The sequence below is a fragment of the Lepidochelys olivacea genome (genome assembly GCF_965140295.1).
Source record: "Lepidochelys olivacea isolate rLepOli2 genome assembly, chromosome: 8".
Classification (NCBI taxonomy): Eukaryota; Metazoa; Chordata; order Testudines; family Cheloniidae; genus Lepidochelys; species Lepidochelys olivacea.
The window spans coordinates 23,708,817-23,735,173 of NC_140418.1; the positions used below are offsets into that span (position 1 = coordinate 23,708,817).

The 26,357-nt window shown below is 41.8% G+C and overlaps 1 protein-coding gene across 1 annotated transcript in view; it reads right to left on the reverse strand.

Moving 5' to 3' along the window:
- Positions 1–1,602: 1,602 nt before the first annotated feature.
- The window catches only part of ATP10B (ATPase phospholipid transporting 10B (putative)), an 88,795-nt gene continuing 64,040 nt past the window's right edge, over positions 1,603–26,357 (reverse strand). Inside the window, exons 14-21 of the mRNA XM_084636531.1 lie at positions 21,864–22,179; positions 12,910–12,986; positions 12,224–12,349; positions 10,650–10,850; positions 8,735–8,815; positions 8,507–8,611; positions 7,766–7,953; positions 1,603–3,952 (exon numbers count right to left, since the gene is read on the reverse strand). Of these exons, the coding sequence (XP_084492657.1) occupies positions 3,451–3,952; positions 7,766–7,953; positions 8,507–8,611; positions 8,735–8,815; positions 10,650–10,850; positions 12,224–12,349; positions 12,910–12,986; positions 21,864–22,179 (1,596 nt within the window). The 3' untranslated portion in view covers positions 1,603–3,450. The remainder of the gene's footprint in view (positions 3,953–7,765; positions 7,954–8,506; positions 8,612–8,734; positions 8,816–10,649; positions 10,851–12,223; positions 12,350–12,909; positions 12,987–21,863; positions 22,180–26,357) is intronic.

The following is a 26,357-nucleotide window of genomic DNA, read 5'->3' on the forward strand; positions in this document are numbered from 1 at the left end:
AGTTAAAGCATAACAGGGTATGTGCACACCTCCATCCCCATGCACTTAAAAGTCCCCTCCTGTAACACGATGGATGGCTTTTCTCTGATCATTGTAAGCAGCTCGGGGGTAGTTTGCATTATTTTGTGGATAGCCTTGTGTAAGTGAGAGAGCTGGTCACTTACATAAGAGAAGTCACCTTCAGTTTGTCTCATAGGTAACAGTGCCTCCTATATGTGGCTTGAAGCATTGTTGTTTGTGCAATTACTTTATTATGATAAAGTGTCACAGACCAAAAGAAGATTACGTGGCAATTTTAATTGAGACTCATTCATTTGTAATATTTTGTGGGCCATCTAAATGAAACAATGAAGTTGATACCAGCAGCAGGCAAATGAAAATGCTAGAGACCCACTCTGCTTTTTGACCGTTCACACTAGAACTGATGGAGTGTGTCCTGAAAAGGACTCATTTAAATAAGCCATGGTGCATTTAGATTCATAAAAATATGCAACCTCTGTCAAGCAAACAAAACAGCCCCATGGGAAATAAATCCACTTTGGGCTTTGATTTGGCTCTGAGCCTAAGGCAGGTAACAGCGTTGCCACCTTTCTCACCCCAAGTGGAGAGCTGCCAGAGGACTGCTTTACTCTCCAGCTAGTGTCCTGCTAGGCTTCTGAGTCCCTTGCCTGGTCCCTTGCATTTTGTGGGCTACATTGGTTCACTCTGCCTCTACTCCCCAAATGAGTGGGTTGTTTACACTGTTCTGATGCTACAGAGCTTTCTGGTATTGAAGACCACAGTCGATTCCACAGATAGAGGAGTAAATTGAGCCATTTATTGTAATCATCTACCACTTGATGGCACTAGCAGGTAGCTTGTTGACAAGTAGATTAAAAGGCACACTTGCAAACTTCTACTCATTCCTCTAGGAGTAAATATTTCTGATTGTAAATTCTTTGGGCAGGCACAGTCTCTCTCTCACGCTGTATCATAGGTGGCCCTAAGCATCATGGAACCTCTGGATACATTCAGACAGGTGAGCACATGGCAGGAAATCCTCTTTCTTCCTGTTTAACAGAGAACTGTTATTCCCTGCACTGCATCCTCAAACCAGTTCTGGACACGTTCCCGCCCCCAAATGCTCTTGGCTTCCCAGCTGAGAGGGCAGCCTGTATGGCACAGCAATTTCTCTGGTGGTGAGAAGAAAAATCACACATTGATTCTTGTGGCTTGTAGACAGGGGACTCAATTAAGAGACTCCACTGCAGTCCCCAGGTTTGCTTGAACTGGTCTTGGCTCCCCCCTGTATCCTCTCCATACACCCACATAGACCTACAAGGTATCCATTATTTTGCCCTGAACAAGTTGCCAGTGTGACCTGGTGGATAAAGCTCTAGAATAGGACTCAGGAGATCTTGTCTTGGCCACTGGCTGCTGGGTGACCTTGTATCCTCAGTCTCCCCATCTTTAAAATGGGGATAATGATAACAACCTTCTTTCTAAAACACGTTGCGATCTGTTGATTAAAAGCATGAAATAAAAGAGCTTGGTATTATTACTTTTCCCCCCATCAGGTAAGGCTCATCATGAATAACACTCTGAGTCATAAATGTAGCAATTTTATTACAGTGGAAATATTCCACATTTTGTCATCATAAAATACATGAGAAAAAACTGGTGAATGGCACCTCATTTCCCTGAATTCAGAGAAAATGGACTAGATCACATAAAACCACTGCTTGGAGTGGAAAAGAGTTGATATCAAATATAGTCACCAAAGAATTCATTCCTAGCCACTGAGCAATCTCACATCCCATTAACAAAAAATCTCAACTACATCTAATTCCCTTCATTCACATATCACACACACAAAATCTCTTTCTCAATGGCCTTCTACTTCCATCAGAGCAGACAATACTGTACTGGTTACAGTTATAAATGAGCTACAGTTTTAGTACAAATCTAAGTGCTCGGCATGATATTCAGTCCTGCCTGACTTGTTTTAAAGTAACCACAACTTGAAGATATTAGTTACAGTAGTCCTCAGAATACACTGAAAGCCAAATGAGTGTTTGCTAAATGGGTTATTAAAAAGGGATCACACATTGTGATGTGTCATAATAAATTAGCTAAAATAATACATATATAAAAGGCTAAAAATATTTCTAAAATAGAGAGTCAGTGGTTGAGTCACAGGTGCCAGGCAAGATAGATTTAGTGCATGATTGGGTTCAGTTTAAGCCCCACATTGTGAAGATTTTCCTGTGACATCCTGCAACTTGACACAGTGCTAATAAGTCAGTATTTCTATGAGAAACAATAGAGACATCATTCACTGCATTACAACAGCTAGTAATGTTGGAGTCATTTATGATTATTCTTATTACTTTGAGGTATTGAAAAAGATCTAGAGATGTATTTTTTAAAAGTCTTGAAGACACACCACATTTTACTCACCACTTGCTATTACGACGATAATGTGATTAGCACCCTTTCATATTGTATATCTCACATTCAAAGTAATTTACTTGCCTGACTCTCAGATCTGGTATAGATTTGTATAGTTCACTATTAAAATATTTTCTCTCTCTTCAGCAAATTTCCTCTCAAAACGATCCCAAGAATATCGATAAACACATAGGGATGTTCACATCTATCATTGACTGCATCCAGTTCTGGGGTAGAACATTATGTGTGTCTGACAGAACACAGCAACACTCCATAATAGTATAGGGCAAGAAGGGAGGAACACTATCTCCAAATGAAAAAGCTAGGAGAATTCTAGTTAGGTTGAATATTTACTTGAATTGAAATTTGGCGGGGGTTAATATATTTCTATTTCACTTTTTGGTTTAAATTAGGTAGTTTTCAAAAGTACAAGTCTACACCTCCCTTGAAGTTCTCCTGCCAGTTTTTTTGTTGTTGTAATTTTATATGCACATTTTTCTGTTTATTAAAATCTTTTCTTCACTGCCCTCTACTGCTGTGTAGAAGATCAACCCAGACAAAAAGGGTGAAACAGACTATAAAAGGGAAGCAGTGAAACTCACTATCTACACAGTATTGTTACATGCATAAAGCATACAGACTGAAAAATATACCATTTTTTCTAATTTCTTTCTGTTACAGTCATCTTAGGTATCACTTGTAACAGTAGGAGATAACACATTGTCAGACAGAAGTGTGATTTTTAAGTTGCTGGTGCCCCTTGAAAAAGCAGCAGAGCTTGAAAGGAGCTGGAATGGGATTTGCTGCTTTAAGGAAAGACCTAGAGGATGATTCCCTCTCACTGAACTAAGCATGTAGTTACCATTTAATCAACACATCGACTACCATTATTGTGAAGGGAAAATGTTCCCTGGGGAGCAACATCTTTGGTTTTCATCCAAACTGTGCATTTCACAGATGTGGGCCGCACAGCAGCAGCACAATATGTCCAGAGTTCAAACACCTGCCACCGCAAATCTTTTACAGTGTCACTGAGCTCACAGACCTCCGATGGCTTCCAGGGGTAAGTTCTTCAGCGTTATCACTTGTCAGCTGGCTAGCGAACAGCCCAGGAGATGGTATTCTAGTGGGCTCAAGTAGATCTTGCCCAGGACAGGGTCTTGCTAAGAAGTTGGCAGCAGTAGTTTCTTCCCCTGCGCACCTCCTGGTGGAAGAATTACCTTCTCCATTTAGCATCCAGTCCCTGAGGTGATTCATTTCAGGAGTCGAGAGTCCCTGGGTATCGTTATTCCCATGGGGTGTAACTGCTGCTTGGCCCAGAAACTGTGACACATGTAAATTACTGTTGGTTCGGTCAACCTCATCACTGGGTGATACCACAGATGTGGTTGGGATGCCTTGTTTTCTTGACCTCCACCTCTGGATTTCCCGGTCTCGTTGCTCTTTAGGGAGCTTATCCAGCTGCTGAGCTTTCAGAATCGGAGATACTCTGAAGGTTCCTCGCACGGCCAATACAAGATACCTGGTGAAAGTTGAAGAAGGGTACTGCATTAATAATGGGCTTCACTGGTAATTTGCCACAACATGACAAAAATCTAACTCTGATCTTTCAACTTCCATTGTTATGCAGGTTTCTGGCAGAGAGGTGTAATATTTCTAATGGAGGCACTTAAATACACACAGTCCTCCTATTGTACAGAGTCATTTACACTTATGATGCTATATAAATTATAATAATACAGGTTGTGCAGTCACTGCATAGAACAAGGAAGGTCAGACACAGATTAGTTTCACTGAGAGAAGCACTATCAGTCAGGACACTGGGGTTATATTCTCCCATATTCAGAAAGAGGATGGGCAGACAGGATCTTAGTTTAACATCTCGTCTGAGGCTTGGAAGTAAAAACAATCCCAGCTTGAGGGTGGCTCAGGAACCAGCAAAACAGTTGGCCTCCCTAGAGAGATGGTGCCTGTCTTTACACTACCAGGTCATATTTGAAAACCAAAGCCTCACCGTAAGGACAGTTTCTGAGAAGGGTTTGGAACATGATTTGGCCTTTGTCCACATGGCTGGCCAATATATATCCTAAACCAATTCAGAGGGAGTGCTGTTTGAAACTGTGTTAAGAAAGGACCCAGTTCCCTTCTCTCCCATGCAGGAAGGGATCTTAACTCTGAAGTTCCCCTCACACTGAGATCAGGTGGTGTGTGGAGGCAGAAGTGGGCAGGGAAATAGGGAAAGGTGAAGGGCATGGGGGTTTTCACTCTCCCAGTACAAGGAACAGAGGATTCTGTCCCAAGAATTTGTGGACTGTTGGAAAATTGCAGAGGCTAGGGCCAGTCAGGCAGAGACTCCTTGCTTTTATCCTGCCTCTGCTGCACCCACTCTTCTTCTAGCTCCCTGGCAGTGCCTGAAAGTTGAGGAAAGTTGCATGAAGCTGGGAGCTCACAAGAGCGAGATTCATATTCTATTCTGAACAGGAAAGCATAGTAAAATTTTTTTGGTCGTGTGCATGGGGCATCTCTCAAAGAATTATGCAGAGCTACTACAAAACCCCTGCACACAAGCAAGGGCAAATGGGGATGTCCTTCACCAAACAGTAAATGGTCTTAGCAACTCCAACCTATAAAAGCAATAAGTACAAGAAGTTGTGGACAAGAGGAGGAATTGAGGCTCAAGAATTTTAATCCTACCTCCTAGAGATAGTGAGGAGTCGGAAAGCTGTAAACTCCAGGTGGGAAACAGGGGAGATAAGGAACAATCAGCATGCCAAGAGGAAGAAAGTCACAGCCAAAAGAAAACTTAATTTGAGCATGAACCTGTACATCACAGGAAGGAGTGTTTTTGTTATAACTCAGTTCTAGGGCGGGACTTCGAGCTGGATTTTGTGTGAACAGAAACTCCTAAAGACAATATTCTGGGGTGCCTGCAAGAGGGAACAGCAGTGCTCCACCCCTGTTATCAAGACAAAAATCCTTAAGCTCAGTATCCTGCTGAGGCAGCAATGATCTCAACGAATAAATCCCCAAGATAGAGACATGAATTTTTAACCATGTGTTTGATGTAGCTCTTCCTAGAAAGCTCAGGGTCAAAAATGACAACAGTGAATATGGGCTGATAGGAACACAACCATCATACAGGAACAAAACAGACAGTAAAAGATGCTGTACCCTGAAGACATGGGACTGCATTGAACTATGAGGCACTTCATCTTTACCTTATATAGCACAGCATATAAACAGAAGTAAATTTAAAAACACATGGAAATATAGTACTCATTGGACAGGTATTATTTGAGAAAAAAAGTTATCTAGTCTTAAATGGTCACCTTTCCGATCATTTAGGCCCATATTTTATAAAGCATTTGAAAAGTGGTTTTACAGAATCCAATATTAAAGGAACTGTTTTCATAACTAGTATTTACAGTTCATGACAACCACAAAAGTGACTAGAAACAAAAAGTGAAACAAACTAGTCTTATTTCATTGTCCAAGTTGAATGTAGTGCAAAAAATAAATTAGCACCATAATCTGGGAATAGGAGATTTGTTTTTATAAACTATTTTAGTTCTAATAACCTAAGGTGTTAACGACAACACACATAAGGAAGTGAAAGTATATATTTTAGCCTGTCACTTGTTAAAACAATAACATTATCACTGAATATTTTTCAATACATCCATTATTTGGCATATAGTTGTGACCCTGCGAGACACTCCATACCTGCTGGCAGAGGACACACTATACTGTAACTCACAATAGGCCTGACACACTCACTGCCCTCAACACATCATTGCCATGATATTCATTTAACAGGTGTCTTGTAATATGTCATTTGAAAACTACCACCCTGCTGGTCATTAATATTACCGTTAAATGTATGTAACAATGTTGTTTGTGAAATTATGCATGCCCTCTGATATTGTTTTGTAGTCTGTAAACAGACATAGGAGGCAAAACCGTTTTCTCTCATTTTTTCCTTGTCTCACCAGTTTGATCACAGGCAGAGGACAATGCAGGTACATTTACATATAAGGTAAATCAAGCCAACAAGCAGGGGAGAAGACCACTTAATGATCACAACCACAGACGGAGTCTGTACCCCTCAGGAAGCCTTCCTGGCTCTTGAAACAGAGACAATGAACTTTGGGCTAATATATGTGGGGGCAAAGAGATATTTGAGTCATCCATCTCCTGGGAGAACAAAGAAGCCAATTTGCTGTATCTACAAAAGATGAGTCCTCCTACTAAACTAGTTGGAGAACGCTAACAACTTAGTGTGAGTAAGAAACTGTTAGGCAAAGCTATATCTTGCTAGAATTGAATTTTAGACACTAGAAAGCATACTATATTTCTTTTGTTTGCAACCTTTTGAGATTGCTGTCACTCTCTCTTGAAATCACTTAAAATCTATGATTGTTGTTAATATATGTATTCTTAGTTTACTATAAATCATCTCAGTGCCATTTATTAAGGTTGAGTTTATAGCCCCAGGTGAGCTAACAAGCTGTTGCATGTACTGGCTCTCAGGAGGCAGTGAACTTGGGGTTACCTCTGTAAGTGTCCAGTAAGAGGGACTGGACACTACAGAGGAGACATTTTTGGGGAGAGCTGGAACCAGAAGGGTGGAACCAGGGTGAGACCACTGGGCTGTGAGCATGCTGCTAGTGTCAGGGTTCTGAGCCAAAGATGCACAGCACAGAGGCAATCAGGGTCCCAGGGCAGGTGGCGAGAGAAGCCCTTTTCGGTCTGAGTGAACCCTCAAAGCATCACAATAGTAAACTAAGATTCTGGCTGTACGAAGACGTTTATATATAAAGAAGATATTATTAGTTATCTGCAGTAATGCATTGCTAAATTTTAAGATGTTAATTATTTAAAGATGTAGTATAATATAGGGACATGATAGAAGTAGATATTTTTCAAGATTTTACTGCATTTGGGGACAATTCAAAACTTAAACCTACCCTTTACCAAACAGTGGTACACTGAATATTGCTGTACCCATAATATTGAACACTTTTATAGCAGCTTTTCACTTGTAAAATCGCAAAGCACTTCACAAAAGAGGGTAAGCATGACAAATGTCCATTTTATAGATGAGCAAAAGGAGGAACAGAGGTGTAAAGTGACTTGTCAAAGCTTAGATAATTGTATGAGCCAACAGCTGAACTGAGAATAGAAGCCATGTCTCACATTGGACCAAACATGACTCTGAGAGAGCTAAGGACAATATCGTTTTTATCTGTACAAGGCATCATTATCATCATCATCATCTACCCTAATGCCCTCAAATCCCAACATTGGGAAGGAAAAAAAAATCAAACGTTCAAACCTTGGTAAAAGTGCTACGACTGGTGTAATGAAGCACACTAAATAAAAGCTAGGATCTGACAGCTGATCCTCCATAATCCAGTAGGGGCTTGTGGGTTCATTACAAACAACGCAGACAGCATTGTAGATAGTTGAGAAGACGAAGTAAAGCAGAACACTTCCAATCATTGTGATCCAATGGAAGCGTGTCTATGAACAGAAGCAGAGAATACATTAATGGCACCAAACACTGATGCTGGATCCCATGACTTTAGTTTTAGTACAGGGGAACACATAAGGATGTTAGAAAGAACATACCTGTATAGATCATGTTATTGAGAACTACTGCATAATGCAATATGTATATATCACAGAATAAAACATGCTCTCCTCCACATAACTCATTCAAAGGACAATAACTTGCAAGTAAGAAAGACTATCTCTAAGAGCATGGGATAAAGTCTCCTAGTCTGATGCCTAACTGCAGAATTCTGCATTGTTCTGTTCCAAAGACACTGTATGAATAATCAAAGGTATTCCAGGGAGGCAATTACTCTAGGCAAATCATCCATTTTTGTTGGCTCACTGATGATACCTCACTGCATATAAAGAAACTTATTTCCTTTGTGTGATCCAGAGTTAAAAAATGACTCAAAGACAATTCCATGGCTTTCTGTAGGCCCTATCTACACTACCATATAATCATATTTAAATACACAAAAAGTAAAATTGTCATCTGTACCCATCACGTTTACAGACATACCCAAGTTTTCATTTCTAGAGCTTGGTGCAAGAGAATTGTGAAGAGAGAGATGGTATTGATGGGGGTTCCAAATGTGAAGACATCAGTGTCAGAGTCCTTGTACGTCTAGAAAATAGACAAAAATCAGATATGCATTCTTACTAGTCAAGGTTTAAGAAAACTGTGGTGTTTTGGGGTATTTTTTAAACCTCTTTAAAGAAGTAGTGTTTAAATCCTCTATGTACGTACCAAATAAGGGACAAAGAAGCAGATGAGACTCTGGTAGAAGGCATCCAACACGGCAATAATAAAAGTTGACAGCTTGTAGGTCTGTAGGAAGTGAGGGATAACCATTATCACACTGTTTCTCCTAATTTGTACTGCATCCATTTAAGTCATTGTCTTTAAGAACCTGATCCTGCAGTTCTTATTCAGGCAAAACTCCCATAAGGGCTGAAGGATTGGGTCAAATGTTATTCTTTAAAACTCTTTTCCATGGAACAGTAAGTTTAGGGAAATGTAATGTGATTGCACATGTTGACATTTAGGCCTTTATCATGACTTTTAATGCCACAGTTGCAGTAACAGGTAGGGTCACTATGGGAGTGGCAGGTTGATGAGGCCTTCAGAATGCCAGAGCACCAATGACTATACCCTTTGAAGACATGAAGAAATACATTCCACTGAGACCAGCCCAACAGCTGGAGTTGGAAGAGGGTGAGACCTCTTCAGAGAGTCTGTTGGCAGTCTGACTACCTTCCACACTTCGCACTCCAAGAGCTGGACTGTCAGAACATCAAAGTGAAACCAGTCTGAGTCATGGGTGCTCAGCACCTCTGAAAATCACACCCCAGACTAAAAATGTGGCTGCTGCATAAAATGGAGGAGCACTGACTCCTTCTGTATTCCACTGTTCTGGGACCTGGAAAGGGCAGGTAAAAAATCTGCCCCCCCAAAAGGTTTTGCTTAGAACAGATTAGAAAAGAACAGTTGAGCCCAAGCTAGGCTAAGGCATTTTAAAATGACAGAAAAAAAGTGTGTGCATTTGTAATAAATAAATAGAAGATCAGCCTGGTTCTCTGAACTTGACAGGGAGGTTTGAGAAAAAGCTTAATATAATCGTTTACACATATTCCCGGATTTTTATCAATTTTGAAGTATTCAAAGGAAAAAATGAAAGCATCCAGGCCTGGAGAAACAGGGACACCAAACTCTTACAGTGGCAAAAGAAGTACTTTGTATATTAAAAGGACTATTTCTAAACATAACAGCAGGAGTGCATACACACAGTCTGACAGCCTTTTGTTGATCTAAAGGCTTAAGTTTACGTGTCACTTTCTACTGTCATCTTCACTTTAAAAGCTTTTCCTTTAGAACTCCTGCTTAGGTTACAAATACTCAGACCCCATCACAATTTAATCATGGGCCATGCTGTTTTTACACTCAGCTGTTACCTTTCAACTCCACTCATTTATTTCTCCTTACACCCTCCAATAATGAAAAACAAAAGTCTTTACAAATTCCTCCACTTCATCTTTCTTCAGGTTAGAGACATTACATCCTTCTGATGTTAAGAGAGTCTTCAGGGTTGCAATGTTTCGGGTTTGATTTACCAATGCAGCTCTCCACTGACTTCAATGGACTTATGTTGTTTACAATGTTGTAGCTGTGTTGGCCCCAGGATGTTGGAGACATGAGGTGGGTGAAGTAATATCTTTCATTGGACCAACTTCCATCAAAGAAGAGCTTTGTGGAAGCTCCAAAGCTTGTTTCTTTCACCAGCAGACACTGATCCAATAAAAGGTACTACCTCACCCACCTTATGTCTTCAGTGGACTTACACAGGAGTGAAACTGGAGTGATTCAGTGGCCAATCAGGCCCATGAGATTTGTGATCACACCAATCCTCTGGTTTACACCTTCCAACGCAGCCCCATCATTTTCACCAGAACCCAGCCCAGCTTCCACCACCACCTCCAATCCAAGTCCACTCACAGGTACTTGCCATGACCCCAGTTACACAATCCTTTGGCTGGATGTCAGCAGAAGAGAAAGAATAGGTGGATAGTGGATATCAGGGAGGGGGAGCATGAAAAAAGTTGAGAACCACTGTCTTATCAAACAGATAAGATCTCATACAGTTACGCCAGCAGCCAAGACCCACCTCTGAATTTTGCCCGCTTTTGTATAGTTCTGGCAAACTTAGGAGTGTTTCTGCAGATATATCTTTATCCAGGATTCCAAAAAGGATGGGGGGAATCGAGGTGAAAAAGAGGTTGAAGAAGATCATTTGCCAGTAATCTATCATAGTGGTCCCTGAGAAGCCACAGAAGAACTGGTACCAGAAGAGCAGGCTGACGTAGCTCTGTGAGAAAAGTGAACAGAAAACACCACGATGCATTATGAATAGACGCAGTCCCAACATTTCGAACTTGCAAGAAAAACTGCTTTTGGTAAGTATAAATTTCATTTTACTTTGGGCTCCAGAAGCCACAAAGTCACAGATCTCCTGTGGCCTCTTCTTTGGACCTTCACCAATTGTGATGGTCTATTTGGGACTGGTGTGAGTTTCTCATTTTGCAGTACAGAGTTAATCCCAGCCAATAGGTCCACCAATGGGGTTTAAATAGCATGGAGAGCTCTGAGATATCCTTCCACACCACATATCCATTCCACCTTTAGCTACTTAATATTCCACACCACACATTCATTTCACCTAGAGAGATCTTAAACAGATAGCTTTGCATTCCTTCACTTAATCAATGCAGCGTACCTTTAAGGAATATTTTGGTTTTAAATCAATGCATCACAGTGGATGTCCTTTAAGAAAATACAGCAGAGCAATTCAGTTATTCAGTTCTGAACACCAAGTTTTAAATCTTTTTACAAAATTGGTTGTGACTGTGGAATCAAAAGGTCTCTCCCCACTCCCAAACGGCAGCGGGGAGATAATGAACAACAGCATTCCAGTTGAGAAAACTATTTCATGTTGCAAATAAATATCATTTAAGCTTTGAAAGCATGCCCAGACCAAAAAAGTTTTCCATTACAAATTTTAATATTGATAAGACATGATCCTTATTTAAAATGATGACTTTAAAAAAAATTTAAAACGTGAACACTTTGAATTTTAAGTAAATAGTCTTTCATGCTCAGAATTATTTCAAGTCAAATAGACTTGTTTGCACAGGCTTGCTGAAAGAGTATTACTCTCAAGTTTATCCACTTTACATTATTCTTCAATGCACAGCTTATTTGCATACACATTAAACTTTTAATAAAAATGCTAGATATGACCGCACCAGTGCTTGCAAGCAATTTCTATCAAATTAATAACAAAAATTCACAAGTTTCACAAGAAATTCTTGCCTAATGTAAAATCATCTTCCATCTTCTAGCACTAATCTACCATTCCTTATGCAAATTTTATTTTGAGGCTCATGAGCGTTACTGGAAAAGTTTTTGAACTAAAAAAAGTCACTAAACTGAGGTATTTCCTCTTCTGGGACAGTACTATTTTCAACTCATACAGTGAAAGATCTAGATGTTACTTTTTCTGAAGTAACTTTAGGTCAGTAGAGTAGTAAGAGTGAATTTGTGAGTAACCATGAACTGTCCAAATGAAGAAAAAGGAATTGCAATTCAATGAACATTAAAGAAACATGGCCTACAAGAACTGGTACTTTAAGTCACCTTGACTGAAGTAAACCAAGGCATCCAGGATCATTTGCATCTTACCACATTTTTGTAGAAGAAGTAAATCACCATCTTTGCCAAACGAGAGTAGCACCAATGTCCATGGACCAGAAGCAGCTTCTTGAGATGTTTAAATCGAGATATTGCGAAGTCACTGGCCATCACAGCCTTAAATAAAAAAGTATTGAGATTATTTATTAAAAATTCTATCTATTTCTCTACCCAACATAACCTGATTTAAGAATAACCAATGAGGCAATCACCCACCATTGTGTTGACACTTTAAGGCTGATTAACTAACCAAAAAACCTACTCTCAATCTTCCCAATATGAACCTGCATCCTTCTGCCTCCATAAAATGCACCACAAAAATGTATTAATGAGTTTAGGATGATGAGAGAGGGGAAATATTTGGAATGAAATTAGGATGAAAAGCAGCCCTGTACCAGTATCTTGGGGAAATTGAAGAGTTGATCCAGAAAGCAGGTGTTATTCCATTGATGGATATTCATCTGCTGATTTTTCAAGCTTAGGATAAACATACATACATGTTAATTGATGATCTAGTTAGCCCCACAATGATGGAAAGGATAATGTCAGGATAGCAATAATGCCAACTTGTATCTTAATTTCAAGTTGTTACTCAAAATAAAGGTCCCTCTATAAGCCCTTGATGCTACTCAGATCTACTTAATAAAAACAGAAAGGGGGATAAATTGAAGGGATACCTGCATGCCTTCTTGGCCAGAAATTCCAATCCCAACATCAGCTGCTTGAATCATACTCACATCATTTGCACCATCACCTTGAAGAGAAAAAAGAACCGATTTCCAGAAATATGAAAATACAGGATAAAATAATGCTAAGGTTTGGATTGTTCAGTGTTATATGCCTATATCTGAGAGCAACATCTCAAACTATTGCTGAGAGACAAGTATCTTTACAACAACACATTTAGGGTTGCTGGTGCCTTGCCTTGTGGTCAGGTGGATTAGGATTAGGTCAAGCAGTCAAAAAAATTGGGTCTGATAGCTCCGTGCTGTGAGCCTTTGGTTCACAAACTCTTGGGGTGAAATTCTGGCCCCATTGAAATCAATGGCAAAACTCCCTCTATAATACTTGCAACCATAAAGTAGTAAGCAGAGTCAGTGATTGAGGTGGTGTCATAAATATAAAGGGAAGGGTAAACCCCTTTGAAATCCCTCCTGGCCAGGGGAAGCTCCTCTCACCTGTAAAGGGTTAAGAAGCTAAAGGTAACCTCGCTGGCACCTGACCAAAATGACCAATGAGGAGACAAGATACTTTCAAAAGCTGGGAGGAGGGAGAGAAACAAAGGGTTTGTGTGTCTGTCTGTAGTCGTCTTGGCCGGGGACAGAACAGGAATGGAGTCTTAGAACTTTTAGTAAGTAATCTAGCTAGGTATGTGTTAGATTATGATTTCTTTAAATGGCTGAGAAAAGAATTGTGCTGAATAGAATAACTATTTCTGTCTGTGTATCTTTTTTGTAACTTAAGGTTTTGCCTAGAGGGGTTCTCTATGTTTTTGAATCTAATTACCCTGTAAGATATATATACCATCCTGATTTTACAGGGGGGATTTCTTTATTTCTATTTACTTCTATTTTTTATTAAAAGTCTTCTTGTAAAACACTGAATGCTTTTTCATTGTTCTCAGATCCAAGGGTTTGGGTTTGTGGTCACCTATGCAAATTGGTGAGGCTTTTTATCCAACATTTCCCAGGAAAGGGGGAGTGCAAGTGTTGGGAGGATTGTTCATTGTTCTTAAGATCCAAGGGTCTGGGTCTGTAGTCACCTAGGCAAATTGGTGAGGCTTTTTACCAAACCTTGTCCAGGAAGTGGGGTGCAAGGTTTTGGGAAGTATTTTGGGGGGAAGGACGCGTCCAAACAGCTCTTCCCCAGTAACCAGTATTAGTTTGGTGGTGGTAGCGGCCATTCCAAGGATAACGGGGGTAATATTTTGTACCTTGGGGAAGTTTTGACCTAAGCTGGTAAAGATAAGCTTAGGAGGTTTTTTCATGCAGGTCCCCACATCTGTACCCTAGAGTTCAGAGTGGGGGAGGAACCTTGACATGGTGGCACAGTGGTGGGATTAACCTGAAATCATTTTGAGATCCAGTTGAGATTTTTTGAACTAGAAATACAGATTTTAAAAAGGAATTTTTAGGAAGTCCAGAAGGCAGCTTTGAAACTGAAAGCAGCTTGGTTTCTCTCTGCTTTGTGGCCAAGCAGAGACAAAAGGGGATTATCTTGTGAATTGCAGGTTTTCTTGCCTGGAGGCAGGGTACTTAACTCCTGCAGGGAAATTCACAGTCTTCCAACCCAGAGGTTTTTTTTCTTTTCTTTTCTTCCTAAAAGTAAATAGGGGGTGTGTGCTCTACCCATTTGCCTGGAGACAAAAGTGGCAGGGTTTTTTTTTAGGATTTTGATTTTTTTTTGTTTTTGTTTTACAAGGAGCACAGGTTTGAAAAGAAATTTTTTTCTTCTTTGGGCTGGGTAAGCAGGTTTCCAAGTAGTTGGAGGTTTTTTGCTTTAATTTGGGCCCAGAGCAGAGACAAGGGAATTGTCTTTTTCTGTAGGCTGACAATCACTATCAGAGAATAGGTATTCTATTCCAGCACAGCAAAATTTTACAGCCAAGTTTTGTTTGTTTATTTCTAAACCTCGGGTGTAAAGTTAGTTAAAAACAGAGAGGTTAGAATGGCCAAATCCTCAGCTCGACTACAGCTGGAATTAGCCAAATTTCAGGCTGAGGAAAAACAAAGGGAACATGAAAGACAGATAGAACTCATGCAGCTGAAGAAGGAACAAGAAAGGGAGGCAGAACAACACCAAGAGGCTGCCCACAAGAGGGAAATGGAGGCAAGGAAGCATGTGGAGGAGGAGAGGGAAAAAGAGAGGAAGCATGTGGAGGAGATGGAGAGGATAAAGGCCCAGCAGAATATACCAACAAACCCTAGCAATCCTTCTCCAGGTACCACTTCCCATCCCAGAAAGTTCCCCACCTACAAGGCAGGTGATGATACTGAGGCCTTCTTAGAAAACTTCGAAAGGGCCTGCCTTGGGTACAACATCTCTACTGACCAATACATGGTAGAGCTGAGGCCGCAGCTCAGTGGACCCTTAGCTGAGGTGGCAGCTGAAATGCCTAAAGAACACATGAACAAGTATGAACTGTTTAAATCCAAGGCGAGAGTCAGAATGGGGATAACACCCGAGCAGTCTCGTCAGAGGTTCAGAGCCCTAAGGTGGAAACCAGACATGTCATTTACCCGACATGCCTACCACATTGTAAAACATTGGGATGCCTGGATATCAGGAGCAAGTGTTGAATCTCCAGTAAATTTGCCCTTCCTAATGCAAATGGAACAATTCTTAGAGGGTGTTCCTGAGGAAATAGAAAGATACATCCTAGATGGGAAACCCAAAACTGTAATGGAGGCAGGAGAGATTGGAGCCAGATGGGTGGAGGTGGCAGAGAAGAAGAAAACTGGTCGCAGTTGGAGCGGAGACCAGAAGGGACCACCCCAGACCACACCCTATTACCGGGGGCCGCCCAAAGCCCCACCTACCTCCCAAAGAACCCTCCAGACCCCTTATCGTCCCACCACCCCGTTCTCCAGCAACCCTCCTCGCCCCAGTGACCCGTCAGCTGGACGATGTTTTAAGTGTAACGAGCTGGGGCATGTAAAGGCCAACTGCCCCAAGAACCCCAACAGATTACAGTTCATTGCACCGGAATCACACCAGAGGTCCACAGGCCCAGATACCTCCCAGATACCCTTGGAGCGGAGGGAAACTGTGAGTGTGGGCGGGAAGAAGGTCACCGCGTGGAGGGACACCGGAGCACAAGTGTCAGCTATCCATGCTTCCTTAGTGGACCCCAATTTAATTAACCCAGAGATCCAAGTGACGATTCAACCCTTCAAGTCCAACTCTTTCAATTTGCCTACAGCCAAGTTGCCTGTCCAGTACAAGGGCTGGTCAGGAATGTGGACTTTTGCAGTCTATGATGATTATCCCATCCCCATGCTGTTGGGGGAAGACTTGGCCAATCATGTGAAGCAGGCCAAGAGGGTGGGAATGGTCACCCGCAACCAGGCTAAACAAGCCGTGAGGCCTAGCTCTGTTCCAGAAACTTCTATCAGGACCCAGTCAGAGGTGATGGACCTGGACCCCAGGCCAATGTCTGCAACAGCAGTAGTGGATCCAGTCCCAGAAACCCAGACGGAACCAGTCCCAGAACCGGAACCAGCCGAACAACCAACACCAGACCCCGTGTCAGCACTGAATCCAGTACTTGCAACCTCAACACCAGAGGGCCCCACCGAACCTGAACTGGCAGCAGCCGATAACCCTACACAAGAGGCTCAGCCGGAGCCTGAATCCCAACATAGTACACCAGCGGAGAGCGGTTCACAGTCAACAGAAACAGCTCCATCCCCTATATCGCTTCCAGAGGGACCAAGCCTAGGTCCACAATCCCATGAGGAACTGATGTCTCCAGCATCAAGGGAACAGTTCCAGACCGAACAGGAAGCAGATGAAAGCCTCCAGAGAGCTTGGACGGCGGCACGGAGCAACCCACCGCCTCTCAGCTCTTCTAATCGATCCAGGTTTGTTGTAGAAAGAGGACTTTTATACAAGGAAACTCTTTCTGGGGGACACCAGGAAGACTGGCATCCTCAGAGACAGTTGGTAGTTCCAACTAAATACCGGGCCAAGCTCTTGAGCTTAGCCCATGATCACCCTAGTGGCCATGCTGGGGTGAACAGGACCAAAGACCGTTTGGGGGGGTCATTCCACTGGGAGGGAATGGGCAAGGATGTTTCTACCTATGTCCAGTCTTGTGAGGTGTGCCAAAGAGTGGGAAAACCCCAAGACCAGGTCAAAGCTCCTCTCCAGCCACTCCCCATCATTGAAGTTCCATTTCAGCGAGTAGCTGTGGATATTCTGGGTCCTTTTCCGAAAAAGACACCCAGAGGAAAGCAGTACATACTGACTTTCATGGATTTTGCCACCCGATGGCCGGAAGCAGTAGCTCTAAGCAACACCAGGGCTAAAAGTGTGTGCCAGGCACTAGCAGACATTTTTGCCAGGGTAGGTTGGCCCTCCGACATCCTCACAGATGCAGGGACTAATTTCCTGGCAGGAACTATGAAAAACCTTTGGGAAGCTCATGGGGTAAATCACTTGGTTGCCACTCCTTACCATCATCAAACAAATGGCATGGTGGAGAAGTTTAATGGAACTTTGGGGGCCATGATACGTAAATTCGTAAATGAGCACTCCAATGATTGGGACCTAGTATTGCAGCAGTTGCTCTTTGCCTACAGAGCTGTACCACATCCCAGTTTAGGGTTTTCTCCATTTGAACTTGTATATGGCCGTGAGGTTAAGGGGCCATTGCAGTTGGTGAAGCAGCAATGGGAGGGATTTACACCTTCTCCAGGAACTAACATTCTGGACTTTGTAACCAACCTACAAAACACCCTCCGAACCTCTTTAGCCCTTGCTAGAGAAAACTTACAGGATGCTCAAAAAGAGCAAAAAGCCTGGTATGATAAACATGCCAGAGAGCGTTCCTTCAAAGTAGGAGACCAGGTCATGGTCTTAAAGGCGCTCCAGGCCCATAAAATGGAAGCATCGTGGGAAGGGCCATTCGTGGTCCAGGAGCGCCTGGGAGCTGTTAATTATCTCATAGCATTCCCCACCTCCAACCGAAAGCCTAAGGTGTATCATATTAATTCTCTAAAGCCCTTTTATTCCAGAGAATTAAAGGTTTGTCAGTTTACAGCCCAGGGAGGAGACGACGCTGAGTGGCCTGAAGGTGTCTACTACGAAGGGAAATGTGCTGGTGGTGTGGAAGAGGTGAACCTCTCCATGACCCTTGGGCGTATGCAGCGACAGCAGATCCAGGAGCTGTGCACTAGCTACGCGCCAACGTTCTCAGCCACCCCAGGACTGACTGAACGGGCATACCACTCCATTGACACAGGTAATGCTCACCCAATTAGGGTCCAACCTTACCGGGTGTCTCCTCAAGCTAAAACTGCTATAGAACGGGAGATCCAGGATATGTTACAGATGGGTGTAATCCGCCCCTCTGAAAGTGCATGGGCATCTCCAGTGGTTCTAGTTCCCAAACCAGATGGGGAAATACGTTTTTGCGTGGACTACCGTAAGCTAAATGCTGTAACTCGCCCAGACAACTATCCCATGCCACGCACAGATGAACTATTAGAGAAACTGGGACGGGCCCAGTTCATCTCTACCTTGGACTTAACCAAGGGGTACTGGCAGGTACCGCTAGATGAATCTGCCAAGGAAAGGTCAGCCTTCATCACACATCTCGGGCTGTATGAATTTAATGTACTCCCTTTCGGGCTGCGAAATGCACCCGCCACTTTCCAAAGACTTGTAGATGGTCTCCTAGCGGGATTAGGAGAATATGCAGTCGCCTACCTTGACGATGTGGCCATATTTTCGGATTCCTGGGCAGACCACCTGGAACATCTACAAAAAGTCCTTGAGCGCATAAGGGAGGCAGGACTAACTGTTAAGGCTAAGAAGTGTCAAATAGGCCTAAACAGAGTGACTTACCTTGGACACCAGGTGGGTCAAGGAACTATCAGCCCCCTACAGGCCAAAGTGGATGCTATCCAAAAGTGGCCTGTCCCAAAGTCAAAGAAACAGGTTCAATCCTTCTTAGGCTTGGCCGGTTATTACAGACGATTTGTACCGCACTACAGCCAAATCGCTGCCCCACTGACAGACCTAACCAAAAAGAAACAGCCAAATGCTGTTCAGTGGACCGGAAAGTGTCAGAAGGCCTTTAACAAGCTTAAAGCGACACTCATGTCTGACCCTGTACTAAGGGCCCCAGACTTTGACAAACCGTTCCTAGTAACCACAGATGCATCCGAGCGTGGTGTGGGAGCAGTTTTAATGCAGAAAGGACCTGATCAAGAATTCCACCCTGTAGTGTTTCTCAGCAAAAAACTGTCTGAGAGGGAAAGCAACTGGTCAGTCACTGAAAAAGAATGTTATGCCATTGTCTACGCTCTGGAAAAGCTACGCCCATATGTTTGGGGACGGCGTTTCCACCTGCACAAACCGACCATGCTGCACTAAAGTGGCTTCACACCGTCAAAGAAACTAACAAAAAACTTCTTCGGTGGAGTTTAGCTCTCCAAGATTTTGATTTCGACATCCAACACATCTCAGGAGCTTCTAACAAAGTGGCTGATGCACTCTCCCGTGAAAGTTTCCCAGAATCAACTGGTTAAAATTGTCCTTGAGATGTGGAAAATATTGTTAGTCTTTATGTACTTGGTAGTATATTTAGAGATGCATGTGTCTTATTAACTCTGTTTTCCTAGAGCTCCAGGAAGAAATCCCAGCCAGTGTTTCACCCTAGCTGAGATTTGGGGGGCGTGTAATAAATATAAAGGGAAGGGTAAACCCCTTTGAAATCCCTCCTGGCCAGGGGAAGCTCCTCTCACCTGTAAAGGGTTAAGAAGCTAAAGGTAACCTCGCTGGCACCTGACCAAAATGACCAATGAGGAGACAAGATACTTTCAAAAGCTGGGAGGAGGGAGAGAAACAAAGGGTTTGTGTGTCTGTCTGTAGTCGTCTTGGCCGGGGACAGAACAGGAATGGAGTCTTAGAACTTTTAGTAAGTAATCTAGCTAGGTATGTGTTAGATTATGATTTCTTTAAATGGCTGAGAAAAGAATTGTGCTGAATAGAATAACTATTTCTGTCTGTGTATCTTTTTTGTAACTTAAGGTTTTGCCTAGAGGGGTTCTCTATGTTTTTGAATCTAATTACCCTGTAAGATATATATACCATCCTGATTTTACAGGGGGGATTTCTTTATTTCTATTTACTTCTATTTTTTATTAAAAGTCTTCTTGTAAAACACTGAATGCTTTTTCATTGTTCTCAGATCCAAGGGTTTGGGTTTGTGGTCACCTATGCAAATTGGTGAGGCTTTTTATCCAACATTTCCCAGGAAAGGGGGAGTGCAAGTGTTGGGAGGATTGTTCATTGTTCTTAAGATCCAAGGGTCTGGGTCTGTAGTCACCTAGGCAAATTGGTGAGGCTTTTTACCAAACCTTGTCCAGGAAGTGGGGTGCAAGGTTTTGGGAAGTATTTTGGGGGGAAGGACGCGTCCAAACAGCTCTTCCCCAGTAACCAGTATTAGTTTGGTGGTGGTAGCGGCCATTCCAAGGATAACGGGGGTAATATTTTGTACCTTGGGGAAGTTTTGACCTAAGCTGGTAAAGATAAGCTTAGGAGGTTTTTTCATGCAGGTCCCCACATCTGTACCCTAGAGTTCAGAGTGGGGGAGGAACCTTGACAGGTGGCAATACATAAACTCATGTATTTTAATGATCACATTTGTTCAAATTTCCCAAACTACATGCTATTCTTTATGGACTCTGTACAAAAATAAATTTACTTCTTGAGGTTCAGCTTATTTACTCCAACCATCACTAAAACCAAGCCAAACAAAAAAGCCTTTGAGAACAATTTGTTCCCCTTTCCTCCTATGGCAAAAAAGCAATTTTTTCCATCTTATCATTACTCAAAAATGGCTTAAAACATTTAGATTCAGCCAGGGAAAATGCATGGAAAAATTCAGCCCAAAGGTGCATGTTTTCAAAAGTTCTGAGTGAGAGAAACAGAAGTTACAATAGTTTTACGACAACTTCCTTCTCGCACACTATCTGTATCACCTTATACCAAATATAAAGCATATTAACAATCACTGTTATGTTTTTCCTTTGTGGAACCCAAATTGTCAAAAGCATGCTTTTGTAATAATTCATTTTGTAGATTTCTTTGACTTAAATCAGAAATGATAATGCAAATTATACAGTATAACAAGCCACTTTAAAACGTTTGGTGGCATTTTCAAGATCTTTGACTACAAAGAATATCCCTGTGGCAAGAATATTCAGGTTTGTATGTAAACATGTAGTCTGTGAACAAGGTAAACTAGTGAAGTGGCATAAACAAAATGGAAGTGTGGCAATATATATCTTGTTTTTTACATTTTCCTTTTTAAAACAAAACTGATGCAAATCTATAAATGTAAAAATTTATCAGACCCTTCCCTTCCTGTTCATATTTTGTTTGATCTCCGCAGGCTTTAGTTATGTTGTAAGTTTTAAAGTCAGTTCTGCAAGGATTTTAGTAGAATCACACACAGTGAAACAAGAAACTTGCAGATTTCACATTGACTAGTTTACTTGCAGGTTAAAAGCAAGCCTGTCAGTGTCCAATGCTGCTTTTGGGATATGTCCTGTTTTGACGAATTGGAAAAAAGGGAGATGAGTAAAAGGGAGATGTTAACACAACAAGCACAGTAACTATTATTATGATTGGTTTTCCTGAACTGAAGAGTTTTAGAGGGAGGCGGGGAGGAAGAATTGCTGATATTGAAAGTTGCTGCGTGCCCTCATCTGATCTTTGATTTTAATGGGGACTGAGGTTGTTCAATGGTAGCAGGCTCTTCAAGAGGAAATTTCACCTGCAAGCGTATGGCTATTGCTAAGGAGAGAATATTTAGCACCATCTTTTCCGCTCATGATGAATATAAAAAGCATAAAACCAAAGTAATTTAGAATTGCAAGAGACTAAGAAAGTTAAGTACCTATTGACAGTGTCATGACCTTTAGTTGTCTCCGCACTAGTTTGACCACCATGCTCTTCTGCAAAGGAGTGGCACGGCAGCACAAAACGGAGCAACAGTACTTTGTCAGCTCCAGAAACTTCTCTTCCAGCTTTCCTTGGAAAATGATGTTCAATGTTTTCCCATCAACTACCAGTCCAATGTCAGGACTGGGGGCCACAGAGGCTGGTAAAGATGATGACAGGCTAATGCCAAAAAATTTCCTTTTTGTTCTTTCAACATTAGAATTCTTCCTTACTTCTTCCAATGTTAAATCCAAGAGGGATTCACAGGTTTCCTGGGGGAAGATGAAATCATTATAGAATCACACTGGAGATGACATCAATGATGTTCTCAGCTTCTCCACCCATAAAAAGTATGTTGAAAACACTGACCATTTTAACAGCTATTTGCTTCCAATATGACCATTCATTTTAAAAGAAAGTCTACCTTTACAAAGAGAACCTATATTTGTGTATGCAATGCAAAGAATTTAGGGAAAGCAACATGGAATAATTGTTTTTAATAATAAATTGCATTGTTGTAGCCTTTTCCATGCAAGGATCTTACCATGCATTCTGAAGAATAATGTTAGTAATAACAACAAACATCCCTGTGAGGGATAGTGAAGGCATGAATCATATTTCTCTTTCAGACATGCACACATGAAATCTGACAACTCCCATGTGGTGGATGGTGAAGGCATGATTCATCTCTCTCTCTCTCACACACACACACAGAACCTGACAGGTCCAGATTTTTAAAAGTAGCCACAGGTTTTGACAATTAAATAATGCGTTGTGACACATCAAGTGCATGGCATAGCTAGGAACTTAACCCAGGTTCCAACAGCACCTGCTTCTGTGCTTTAGCCACAAAACCATACTTCTTCCATTAGTGCATTTCCCCGTTTTGGACTGAATTCTTCTTTCGGAGGCACACAGTCCCTAGAGTGGCTTAAGTAGGAGCTAGGTATAAAGGTACCCAAGGATGGATAACTTGTTCCAAATTGCCTTCCTTTCCCTAAGATTTCATAAGGGCACAGTAACAGTGTGACATACGGTGTCACCCAAAGTTCATCTTGCTGTTAGTGCTAAAAGTCTTTCTGTGGCATGGCATAGAATACCTGAAGAGGTAATCACTCCCCATTTTTGCCTTCTCTCAGCCTTACTGAGTGATGATTCAGTTCTAATATGTTATTTTCATGTTATATTGCATAAGGTGCACCCATAGGATGCTACAAGATTTAAATTACGCTTAAGTGGGAGGTTCTGAAACCAAACGTACCTCTGACACCTAAGATGAAGCTGCATCACTAAAATGTTCTAAAAATGTTCCTGGGGAACAGCACCTTTCCATGTGTAAAGCAGGAAATATATACTGAAAATGTAAAGTATTTTTTAATTAATCCTAAAGAAACTGGCTAATTGACTAATGCTGGTCACTAGGAATGTATCTAATTTCTAGGGTTTTGGTGAGTCTTTGGGGTAACTGTACCCAGGAGAAGAAACGTCTGAGACCAGTGGGAAGAATGAAGGATTGGGACTCCTTCTTGCAGTATGTCCATCTGGCTTCATTCCCCACTAATTCCTGTCAGGGAACCATAGCCCTTAATGACAGCTGCCTACCCCTGCAGCTGGGCCCCACCTCTTCCTCAGCTTGGGAGGAAGTTGAGTGATGCAGAACAGTGACTGACGGTACAGATGTCCTGGCATGGAGCCAAGGAAGGTTTGATGTCGTAGCCCAAGCTGGGCAGCTTGTAGAGTAGGTAAGAAGAGTAAAGTTCCCTGCCAATTGAAGAGTGGCAGTATCAGTGAATATGGTGGGCTAGAGATTTGGGGAGAAGTTTCCCACCTGTGCAGAAATGGGTCATGTAATTTTGGGCTTGGGAGTGGGGTGGAAAACAGTGCACCCCAAGGTGCCTAAAATGGGCATATCTATCTTTAGCACCCCTGTACACATCACTGAGTATGTGTGTTTTTGTCTTTAAGTAAAAGTGACATCTCAAATACAGTAAAGGAATTTCCATTTTAACAACCAGAACTTTACTATAGCATATGTGTGCCACTGCCCTCTGCTGAATGGGATCAGAATGCTCAGCTGTGTGTTATGAGTCATATATTGGCAACAGTTAAAGGAGATTTTCCTTTAGTTTAACTGGTTGGGATTGTGCTTTTGGAACAAGAGGATCTGAGTCATATCCCAACTGCTGCCATGTAATTCTTGGTAGTAATTGTGACAACTATGAAGTCAAAGGTGATCAGGGATTTGTTATATTTACAATTTCACCAGTAATTTTTTTTTAACATTAAAAACTTATTTTCAGACTGTTAAATATAATTAAAGTCAGGTGCAAGTTTATTGGGCTCACAGAATCACTGGTGCTTTTCAGTATTACACTGAATGCCAAAAGGCCCCCATATACCCATCTGAAATAAAAAACTTCAACTTTATATACAAATGAAAGTTTGCAGGTACTAAGTGTGTATCCCATCAGGTCAACCAGGGTGTTGCACTTAGTAAAATAATGCCTCTTTTCTTTAAAGCAGACATGCTTATCAAATCAAATTTACACATTGAAGCAGAGAACATATTCCATGCCAGATTCTGTATCTGCTTTGCATGCTTTCTATTTCCAAAAAGAATATTTTATATATATATATATATATATATATATATATATATATATATATAAAAAGACATTTGTACAGAATTATGTTCCTGTTTGGGAAGCTGCTAGCCACGGATAAAAGAAGCTACAAAGTAGGCCATCTAACTGCTCTATAAAAGTGTCCATCACAATAAAATATTCAGCACTTAATCACTGCTTTTCACATTCAAAGCATTTTACAAACCACTATTTAGTTAATCTGCACAACAGCTGCATGGAAGTAGGTGTGAAAGTAATGTGGCTCTCACTTGGGCAGATAAATTACATGATCCTGCCATATGCCATCTGAGTTGTATCACAAGCATCACTCTTGATCCCAAGCAAAGCCTAGAGATGACTTGTTGTAGCCCACTTGTGGGCTGGTCCACAATTCTGGTCAGGAGTAGGGGTAATGTTCAGGCTGTCTTTTGGTTGGGTTTGGCCTCCCACCACAGCAGAGTATGGGAAATGGGTAGATCTCTTCCATGGTGTTTAAGAATCAACTCACCATCTATGCAGATTAGAGCTGAACTGGCAGTAACAAACAAGTCCTTGTTGCACAATTCAATACTTCTTTGTGCAGTAATTGTGCAGGGGTGGGCTAGGTCTTGGAAATGAGCAGGCCTATTGGGTGGGTCTTGGGTTTAAGTGGGCTGATTAGTTAGTGGACTGTTAGAATGCTCAGGATGTGAGTAATGAAAAGAGAGAAGGTGGGTGGCAGCTGCCTCTCCCCCCTTTTAGGGCTGCCAGGGCAGGATGGCTTCTCATGGCATCTTATTTTGTCATCTGAAGTTATGAAAAAGTTGTGGTCACTTGGCCAAACTTGTGTCTATCCTCATTGGCACCTTCCATTTGCAAGAGTTCAACTCACTCTGCTCTGGTTGTTTCAGAAAGTTATAGGTTGCTCCATCGATTGCTTGCTGTGGCTTCCTTTGTGGTGTACTGAAAACTGTTAAAATTAAAAGCTAACTTTGTAAAAGTAAGAGGTTTCCTGGTCCTGCTTGCAAACTAATGGGCTCTAGAAGGAAGCATGCTATCTGGGTCTTGTGCAGCCAAGCCAGTCTAGAGCAAGGTAGGTTGAATTGTGACCCCCTGCTTTAAGGAGCAGCCTGCTTTGTCTCTCTTGGGTTTTCGGTTCACGTGTGTTAGGATTCTGGACTTTAAGAACGAAAGTAGTATTATGCTGCAACCTTCCAGAAAGAGTATTTTATGTTTTTATCTAACTTCTATGTGTGTATAATGTGAAAGATAACATCTCTGAGTAGTAGTGGCTCAGAACAATAACCCAGAAAAGTTACAGAGGGGTAGCTGTGTTAGTTTGTATCAGCAAACACAACGAGGAGTCCTTGTGGCACCCCAGAGACTAACAAATTTATTTGGACATAAGCTTTTGTGGGCTATAACCCACTTCATCAGATTCATGGAGTGAAAATTACAGTAAGCAGGTATAATATACAGCACATGAAAAGATGGGGGTTGCCTTACCAAGTGGGGGGTCAGTGCTAATGAGGCCAATTCAGTTAGGGTGGATGTGGCCCATTCCCAACAGTTGACAAGAAGGGGTGAGTGTCAACAGAGGGAAAATTATTTTTTTAATAGTGACCCAGCCACTCCCAGTCTTTATTCAGGCCTAATTTGATGGTGTCCAGTTTGCAAATTAATTCCAGTTCTGCAGTTTCTCGTTGAAGTCTGTTTTTGAAGTTTTGTTGTTGAAGAAACTCCCTGAAGAAGCACAGGAACAAATCTACACAGACACACCCTTAGAGCCCCAACCAGGGGTATTCTATCTGCTACCCAAGATCCATAAACCTGGAAATCCTGGACAC